The 10,272-nt window shown below is 32.3% G+C and overlaps 1 protein-coding gene across 3 annotated transcripts; it reads right to left on the reverse strand.

Moving 5' to 3' along the window:
• Nucleotides 1-2,623: 2,623 nt before the first annotated feature.
• LOC114747439 (hydroxyproline O-galactosyltransferase GALT3) lies at nucleotides 2,624-7,968 on the reverse strand. 3 transcript variants are annotated; one of them, XM_028935769.1, is made up of 8 exons: nucleotides 7,897-7,968; nucleotides 6,253-7,066; nucleotides 5,594-5,829; nucleotides 5,225-5,503; nucleotides 4,475-4,603; nucleotides 3,580-3,740; nucleotides 3,375-3,482; nucleotides 2,624-2,912 (listed from the first exon to the last, which is right to left on the reverse strand). In XM_028935769.1, the coding sequence occupies exons 1-7, from the start codon at nucleotides 7,897-7,899 to the stop codon at nucleotides 3,416-3,418; spliced, it is 1,689 nt and encodes a 562-aa protein (XP_028791602.1). In that variant the 5' UTR covers nucleotides 7,900-7,968; the 3' UTR covers nucleotides 2,624-2,912; nucleotides 3,375-3,415. The 3 variants fall into 3 exon arrangements, with proteins under 3 accessions (XP_028791602.1, XP_028791600.1, XP_028791601.1); XM_028935767.1 differs by having other exon boundaries at nucleotides 3,564-3,740; XM_028935768.1 differs by lacking the exon at nucleotides 7,897-7,968 and adding an exon at nucleotides 7,177-7,479 and having other exon boundaries at nucleotides 3,564-3,740.
• Between the last annotated feature and the right edge of the window lie 2,304 nt (nucleotides 7,969-10,272).

Here is a 10,272-nt window from a genome sequence, read left to right on the forward strand (position 1 = left end):
TATATATGGCTGGCAAAAAATATCAAATTATATCTGGTATGATCCCCTCAGTGAGTAAAAGCACTTACATATTTTTTTTTAATATGCCAATTAATTTCTGCAAAGAATATTAAATTTTGACTAATTTAGGTTAAGTGGATTGAATGAGTCAGATGTAAAATTTTCATAGTGACAGACATTTTTTTTTCAAGGGAAACAAGCATTGGTTAAACAACTTGAATGGATTACGTTTATCTAGCATTTGTTAACAAATGTTTCTAAAAAGTTGCTTACTTGTCGGACTGTCATATTGATTAGTTTTGAAATTATGTTAATCAATACAACAGGTAATAAGATATTAAAAAAAAAAATCATGCTAGAAGCTTTACTTGTAAATGGACTAGAAATACTTAAATATGTCATAATAAAAAAATACTCCTCTGGTCCTTAAAAAATCATGCTAGAAGCGTTACTTGTAAATTGGGGAGTTAATGTTGATCTTTTATATATAAGACTTATTTTTGAAATTAATCTTATTGATATTCCTCTAACAATAATCAAATAGGAGATATGAAAGGAAATTAATAAAGGTGCTTATTAACTAATTTAGCTAATATCTTTAATCTACTCATGTTAGTTAGTTAGGTCTTATATTAAGGACCAGAAGAGTAGTTTGTTTTTAATTAAAAAAGTCACAAAATAACTGAATAGTGTCATTAGTGCTAGGCTTAGTCATAATCCGAATGCGTTAACACGTGGCCCAGTGTTGTTGGTTTAATAACTTTATTGTTGGTGGCCTTCGACTGGATCTGAAAGCCTCGAAATCGACCGCCACTAGTTATGTGGGAGGGGGAAAAGTGGAAAACTCACAGGTGGAAGTTTTTAAATTACAGATGCTTATTTTAAAACAATATAAATGAATTTTTTTTTTTGACCAGCTAAATAAATTTTCATTTGAACATTACAATCACAACTTTTTAAATTCTTTAAAGGGATAATATGATATTTGCTCCCTTAAATTTTTTCTTATTTTAATTTTGATCCCTTAAATTAGTCTTTATTTTATTTTTGGTCTCTCAAATTTCAAACAATAAGTTTTGAACTTTTGGTCTACGTTTTTAGTGAGTTATAATAATCAATGTTTTAAATGAAAAAAAATCTGAGGAATGAAACTTTATGATTTGAAACTTAAAAGATCAAAACTAAAATGAAGACAAACTTGAAGGATTAAAAATTATACTCTCTCCAGTCTTATTTATGAATTTTAAATTTAGGAAGAAGTGTGATTTATTTTATAAGTTTTAATTTGGGTTTGTCGTAACATTCAAACCATTTTTTCTTCTAATATTGCCCTTAATTATTTCTCTTTTGTCCTATTCTTACACATGTTCTGTTTCATCATTTTTTTCATTTATTATAAAGGTATACTTGAAAACAAAAGTACATCTCTAACTTACTTTTTATTTTTAACTAATTTTAATCAATTATTTGTTATCCGTGAATTAGTTATTTGAAGATTATAAAAAGAAAAGAAGAAGTATTAAGCCTTCTTTAAAATTTCTAGATATATTTGGATTCTTTCCATTTCCTAAACACCATTTGAATGGAAGAGACATAATTAAAAATAAAATGGCGGTAGGGGAAGTCTCATAATTTTTTTAGACTGAAAAGAAAATAATGCTATTGTTGTTCTTTTTGGGGGCCATCAAAGCAATCCTATTATCTTACTGAGTACGTATCAAGTTTGTTGTCCACTCATTTTTTTGGCCACTGTTAGTCCACTCATCCATGTCTCTTATTCCTTCAACTAAGAAAACGAAAAGTAAAAGTGAGAGGATAAGGGTATGGCTTTACGCAAAAGAAGCTGCGTACCATGTATGACCAAAATTGTTCCAATGCAGTGATGCAGATCACTTATGGATGCCCTTCAAATGTCATTAAAATAAATAAATAAATAAATAAATAAAAGAAGTGGCCATAAGTCCTGCTGAATTCTTCATCTTTCAAAAAGTTGAGACTTGTTGAATTGTCTTTGTTCAAGTAGTTTTACTTGAAAAGAGTTTTATTTCATGAAGTGTAAACCAAGGAGGCACTAAGCCAAAAAGGTAGCTCATGCTACCCACTGTTTTTGATATAAAAACTATTTTGAAGGTTGGATTTAATTGTTTTTTTTTTTAATATCTCTTTTGATAGTAAGTAGTTCCCATTAAGAAGTATTTTCAATACACATGATTAGAGATGGTAGGGTAAAAAAATCAACACGCATTTGTTACAAATTTAACTTAACTAATTTTCTAAATTTCATCAAATTAATTATCTAACTCTTATATTAAACACGGGAGATAACACAGAACCAATGTAAAAGGTCTGATTGAAAGCTCAAAATTTATCCCCTCATAAAGAAAATCTGACCGAAAAAACGACTCGTTAGTTATATATAAGCTAATATTCAATCGTATTAAAAGTTTGTTATACTATTTTTACATTAAAAGTCTGTTTCTTCAACATTCTGACAAGAGGCATGAAAAAAAGAACCTTCAATGCCCACACCCAGAAGGCCACGAAGCCACATAAAAAAATTTATTCTACAATTTAGTTCAAGCAAACATATTGACATTTCACGGGCAATCAATTTCAACCAAATATTGAGCGAAACAGTGAAGATGAATGAATAAATCAAATAATTAATTTGACATCTGATAGCTAACATACATAGCTCAGGAAAGTTACTCGCAGCATGCTGGCTGGTGTTCTTTCAGCAGCTTCTCCCAAAGGCATAACACCATCCTTGGATTTTGGTAATGGGCAAGTATATAATTTGATTCACATCCAACATTGTGAAACCTCTCATCAGTTTCGTAGTGCACTTCTCTACCACTCTTCTTGAACTCTTCGATCCATATCCCCATGGCAACATCTTCCAGTTTGAAGAGCTGAGCATTGAAAATTATGGACAGACAAGGATGAGAAAACCTTACTAAAGTAAGATTTGAATATCTCTGTTATGCTGAAACGCTAATGAAGATCGAAGCGATATTCTTGTCATCAAAACATAAATCCTGTCTAAATTGATTTCCCCAAGTTTGAATATCATATATTCTGTCTTTGATATAGTTCTCACATTAAGCAGCAGATAAACATCACCAGGAAACTACGGTGTTGTAATTACTCTAAAGAATACGTTGTATTTTTAGTGACATTTGAGAACTTTACGGCGACTTGACTTCAGGTTAAGCCGGACCACCCATCTTCGTTAACATACTTTTTTTGAAGACAATTTTGAAGGCAAAACCTACAATGCTTTTCAGAATCTCAATATTTAGGTGAAGTTTACACTTCACACAATTCGTGAAATGATCATTAAAACACAATAAACAGGAAGAAGAAATTCTTACCTTCAGCGTTCTTTGTTCATGGCCATGAACAATGAATTTTGCTATGTCTCGAGAGATGACATAACCGGGACCATGTGCCCATGGAGGGTATGAATCATGTGGCCATTCCTAATCAAAAAGAAAACACTGAATTTGTGGCAGGGATAAAGTTGTGTAGTTTTACTTTAAGCATTTCAGAAAGATTTACACCTCCTCACTGATGTACCATTTGCCATCTTGATCCCTGTGAGGCGACGATTTGAAAGATATAAGACCATACAAGAGACCATCAGATGGCTTTCTTTTAAGGTTAGAAACCACTTCATCAATCCTAACAAAAGCATCATCATCCGTTTTCATAATGTACTTAGCAGGTATGATTTTCGTCTGCAAATTTAGTAACAGATCATATTGATTAATCGGTATGAAAGTAAAGGAGATTTTTTTTTTTTTTGACCAGAAAAGTAAAGGAGATGAAATATAATAATTTTCCAGTTCTAAATGTAAGACTTATTTTGTAGTGTAATTTACACTATAAAATAAGTCTTACATTTAGAACCAAAGGGAGTATATACATGACTTGCAGAGGAAAAACAACGTCTGGCATGACCACACTGACACAAAATTGCATATGCAGCCTGTGATGTTGATATGGTCTAAAATAGTGGTAACCTATGATGTAATAGGATAAAGATCAAAACCATTCTCCAGCTGTCAGATATATAAGATTTAGAGGCATAGGGCAAGATGAGTAAAAGCAGGCAACCTACGGTTTTGAAGGCCAAATCACATCTGTGTTCACAAATTCATTAATCACATTTTTTTGGAAGGGTTAATCCCAGAGTAGATTTCTCCTAAAACACATTTACAAGAATGTGAACATGAATTTTGATTCAACCAAAAAGAAGAAAAAAAGAAAAAAAAGAAAAGAATGTGAACATGAAAAAAGAAATCGTGGACAAGATTAATAAAAAATTGAAACTCTGGCAGAAATGGATTTCAGTCACTAAAAGATTTGGATATTATTTCCTCGCCCCTTATCCCCATCAGGCTGTGCTCCCTTCTTGTTTCTTTATATGTTTACGTAGACATTTCATTGCATAAAATTTTGATGCCCTTACCCCTAAAATGCATATTGCAATAGTTTTGAAGGTGATCAAACCATAATAATCAACAAACGGCAAAAACTGGATGTCTCCAAAAGCTTGTGCTTCTTTCCACAGCTCAACGTTAGCTATATGGTTCTTGTGCTGAAATCAAATAAAATATCAAAGTCACTCACAGTTAACAGGGCAAAAAAAAGGTGCAATGACAATGAAGATTACTGGGTTGAGAGCTCTCCCTTGCGCACTTGCCAGGTGAGAGAATATTGCTTGCAGTCTACACAGACTTTTTGGTTGTAAAACATAAACAATATGATCTGACTTAGTAAATGATGCAGTTCTTGAGTTCAAATATTACAGATATCTCCCAACCTCTGCGCATACTCCTTCCACTTAATGTAATTTCATTCGTCAGTATATATTTGAAGAAAGACACCATTTGCAATCCTCTCCCAGCTATCCACCTCACAGGTGGAGAAGAGAGGGATCATGAATTGCATGAGTCATCCCTTCCAAATTAAATCAGCTAGAGATATGCAGAAAACACCGTAGATGAATGATTGTATATGAAAATCTTCACGAATTCTATATATAGCAAAGCAAAATTCAATTTGATTTCTTTCAATGACAGTAGGGAGCAAAGACCACTAAGAAAGAAGGATTTGAGCTTCGACAAGACTCTTCAAGGAAAAAGTTAAAACATAAGCTATATCAGGAAATATGTCAGCATAAATATTTACTGTACCAAGTCTGCATTTGATCACTTACAAGCCCAATGAAAAATCGGACAGCTACCTCCCCAGAACGTACAGCCTGATATTGCATCCAAGACCTCCTGAGGGCCATTCTTCTTTCAAAGTTATTTCCCGTGGAGAATACCCCAATTAGCAAAACAAGCCTTTTTCTGGGGATAGAAGGAGCTTTAAGTTTGTCAATGTCAATAACAATATCATTATCTTCAGTAGTAGGTAAGCCTTTTGCCAGTGCAGATAAGAGACTTAGATTGCCACCTACTTTGACACTGTTAACTAACCATGGTTCAAGTTTCTGCATCCACAAAAACCATACAAAGTTGGAAGTGGCCATTCTATGATTTTAACTGAAAAAATTAGAAATGTTTCTTGTTCCATACCTTACCTCCCTAAACGCAAACGATGTTTCGTGCCTTCCATTCACTGTCATATGGAATCCCTCTGAACCGACCCACAATGTGGCAGTGAAAGGGTTTCCTTCAGTGAAAGGGAAATTAGCAGTTCTATGTGCACTCTCCCCTGAAAAGTTAGCAGTTCTATCACTAATAGGTTTGCCCACACTTGGATTCTCTTCGTTGCTGCTTCTGGTAACTTGTACATTGCAGAGCACAAGTCCATCAACTGCATCACGTACAGTGATGATTAGTTCTTGAAAATATACACTATTAGGTATGATAACAAAAGGTAGAAAAGTTTGTTTTCAACTTATTCTGTTATTTATGAAGCAGGTTGGTGCTATTACAGCTATTAGCCCAATTAAGGAGCAAATGTGCTTGTAACTTCAAACAAACATAATATAGGGGGAATGTATGTCTGAAAATATTATTGGAACCTGTCATACTTTATGAGGCTAAAATGTTTATTCTCTACCTGAAAAAGAATGCATTGTTAGTTAACAGCACTTTGAACCCACCACAGTTCTTTGGATGCAGAATATGCTCGTTGGATGCAAAATATGGTTTAATACATACAAGGTCCACCATTAGTCACACTACATAAATTGAAATCTCTTCATTAAAAAAAAAAAAAAAAACACAAGCATACCTTCTTGGATGTTAGTAGAACCATGAGCTGGACACTTTTCCTCTTTTCCCCACCCATGTTCATTAGTCCATGTATTTTGAACTATAAATGGATCCTCAGTCAAATTTTCTCCAGGGAGACTCACATTGTAATGCAAAATTATAGGAGGATTTGGATCCTCTTCTATCTGTTGGCCCAAGAGGTCAATGTGGAAGCTTCCATTTTGCCCAACAGGAATGCCAATTAGTGTAATAGATGAATCTACGACTAGACCACAAGGAAGCTCAAGAATGATTCCACTGCTTGCCACCTTTTTGCCGAGTGTGGTTACAGTCAATGGGCAGTTCTGATTTTCGGGGTTATCTATCTCGCTAATCCTAGAGGCTTTCTGCTTCTCAATCGTGGACAACAACTCTTTCCATGCTACAGAAGCCTCTTTAACTCCTTGAGCTGTTTCAGGTAAAGCATCTGACCTTGACAGCAGGGAACACAAAGGAGTCCACAAAAGCATTGCTTTCAACTCTCCTTCAAAAAAGTTTTTCATGTTACAAAGATCATCAAGCCCTTGAACATGTATAGAATGTGGCCTTTTGGTTGGCTTTGGTGTTTCTTTTACTGCCACATTTGAAGAATTTATAGCAAGATTGTTTCTTACAGTAGAATCCGTTGGTGCATGATTATTAAAGAAACTGTAGGCCGACTGTTTTACTGATTTCTGTGGCTGCATTCTAAACGGACTGTATAGGAGAATCAACATCATACCCAGAGCAATGATCAACAAGCCTCCATACCACTTTTTCATGTTCAGCAAACCTTGAACTAAATGTAGCCGTTTCTGCAGATGTAGAAATTCTATTGCACTTTAGCTACTAGATCCACATAAGTAACGTAATCTATAAAGAACGAATGAAGAATAATTATATATAGAGATTAAATCATGTGAACCAATCAGTAGATCCAGTGACCGGGATAAATCGTTCTGAATAATCTCTTTTTCCTTCTGATCCACTTTGCTACACGTGATTGGGGGAAGGGACTAGTCTATATTCCAGAACTTGCTGGACAGCTGACCTGGAGGACCCCTATACCATCATAACAAGGCACAGAACATGGATAACATATTCAGATGGAAAAATGCAAGAGCCAGCATACAGAACTTAAGTGACTTACTTTGACAAACAAATTTAGAAAAGTATATCCATCGGAATAGTGCAAGGCCATTCTAGTTGAGTTACCAAACCTAATGTCGTAAAATTCAACAGCAAGTAAGTTCTATTTTCATCGTTCTACGAGAATAGCTTTGTTTTCCTCTGATGTCCTCTTCACTTCTTTGAAAAAAATACTTATAGCATGACAGAATAATGATTGTCATAGATTCAGGCAATAAGAATTCTTTCCAAGCAGAAAAATCAGAATTTGTTATGGTCTGCCAACTTCCCTAAAAACGTTAGGGGTGACTCTCAACATGAATAGACCGAATCTATGTTCTTTGCCATGAGAAATGCTAGCCGTAAAAGTCCACATTTTTTCCTCGGTTCCCTGTCAGTAAGCAACTCATATAAAGTAAGAAGCACAAATCAAATCACCCAAATATACCCAAACAGAAATCAAGACAAGGACGCAAGATTTGAAGCTGCTGAGATCCAATATTCAACTACATCTCACCATTAAGCTGCGAGATGCTCCAACTTGGAAGCTTCAGAGTGTTTAGTTTTGAGGAACAGAGGCACCGCTTTCGTTTATTTAATATATTAATATATTTTCGGCTGGAACTCTTTCAACCACCTTTCCTTATTACCACCCCCTAATTAATACTACCTCCTATCTTAATTATATTATAGGAGCTAATTAACTAATTTAAAGAGATTAAAAAAATAAGTTAAAATAGTTATTTATGATAAATAAGTGTTGTCTTTCCTAAAATATCTTTGCTAATCAAATATGTTGGCTAGAAATATCATTATTGAAAAGATTATTTTGAAAAAAATGTATAAATATCAGAGACAAAATGGATTGGAGTCATATATTTAAGATCAAAATAAAAGTCAAACAAGATCTTATAATAAGCACCGGAGGTAGTATAAAAACTAGTTAACTAATTTTAAAAAATTTAAAAATTAGTTAAATTAATTATTCGTAATAAATAAATATTATCTTTTCTAAAATATTTTTATTTATCAAATGTATTAGTTAGAACTAATATTATTACAAAAACTATCTTAAAAAAAGATAAATATAAAAAACAAAATAAATTGGAGTAAGACTAAATTGAAAATCAAACTATGGTCTTAAATATAAGATCTCAATTCACTCTATTTTTTATATTTATCTATTTTTTTTAAAATAATCCTTATAATAATTACACAACTTAATAACTATCAAATGGTAGTTATATCTAATATATATAATTAACAAGGACAAACACTTATTTATTACTCTTCCGATCCTAAATATAAGATCCTTAAACCAGAAGAGTATAAACTTAACAATTTTTTTTAATTTACTTAAATTAATCAACTAATTGTTAAAATAAAAAGTAACAACAGTAGAGGTTAGAAAGGGGGAAAAAAAAGAGAACAATGGTGGAGGCAATTCAGACGACGACCTGTTAGCTATTTGTCTGATGAAGTGAGTTTGCCACCGAAAACAAAATCGACATGTTAAAGTGAACTTGCTTATCCGAATTTACTTCTGAGGGTGTTTGGATTATAAAATTATTTTTAAAAAACACCTTTTCACAGGTCAAGTTAAAATCCTTCACATATTTACTTCGGACACGTAAAAACACTTTTAAAATTATGATTTTTTCTACCAAACACCCCCTCCTTTCACAAACAAGGTTAAGGGTATGTTTGGATTAACGTTGAGTAAAACTGACTTCTAACCCAACTGACTTTTGTAACTGAACTTAAAGTAAAAGTCAGTTAAGATATGTTTGGATAGGTGCTTTTAAAAAGTCAGTTGAAAATGTTAAAAGTTGTTTGGATGATTAATAGAAAAGTGAGTTTAGTTGTAAAATGACTAAAAAGGGCATGGACTTTATTGAATAGTAATGTTTGATATTTTATGTTTTTAATATGATAATTGTTAAAAAAAATACCTAAAATTATTATGATAAAATAAAAATAGTTTATTTGTGAAATTATAAAATTATGATTTATTTTGTTCTCAAGTAATCTCTGTAATGATTATACATATTAAGAAATTTTTATTAATGGGTAGTTTTAATACACATGATTAATAAAAATATTTTAGACAAGATAACATCAATTTATTATAAATAAGTAACTTACTTAATTTTATTAATATATTCAAATTAGTTATCTAATTCTTATATTAAAAATATGAAGTATCAAATTATTGGGTTTGTTAGGGGTAATTTTGTCTTTTTCCATTACCATCTTTTCTCTCTCCACGTTTGTGACGGCAAAAGCTCAAAAAATTAGCTTCAGCATTAGGCATCCTTTTACCCAAAAGTTCATTTGCAAAAATGCTCATCCAAACATTAGTTTGAGCATTTATCTGCTAGTAACGTTAGTTTGCGCCATTCCAATGCACGTTTTCCGTTGAAAACGTTGATCCAAACATGTCCTAAATATAAGGCTTAAATACATTGAATTGGTCTCCTTTCACAGACAAGGTTAAATATAAGGCTTAAATACACTGAATTGGTGTTATTACGCTTAAATACACTGAATTCGTGTTATTAGGAAATTGCTTCTCGTTCTACAATAAGGGTGTGTTTGGATGAAACCAAACCGTGGTTTGGAAAAGTGATTTTGGAGAATAGATTCTGGGGAAAATAGATTCTGTGAAGAATAGATTTTGTAAAAAAGTGATTCTGAGAAGTGAGAGTGTTTGGATAGTTGTTATCAGAAGCACTTTTTATATATACAAATTACTAAAAAAAAGACATAAGTTAATATGATAATTACAGAAAAAATATATTTTATGATATATTTTAATTTGAAGGAATAAAATTGTTAATAATATGTTTTTTACCAACATAATTAATAATACATAAGATAATATAATTAATAA

Source organism: Neltuma alba, unplaced genomic scaffold (assembly GCF_004799145.2).
Source record: "Neltuma alba isolate B1F8T4 unplaced genomic scaffold, ASM479914v2 tig00005310_pilon, whole genome shotgun sequence".
Classification (NCBI taxonomy): Eukaryota; Viridiplantae; Streptophyta; class Magnoliopsida; order Fabales; family Fabaceae; genus Neltuma; species Neltuma alba.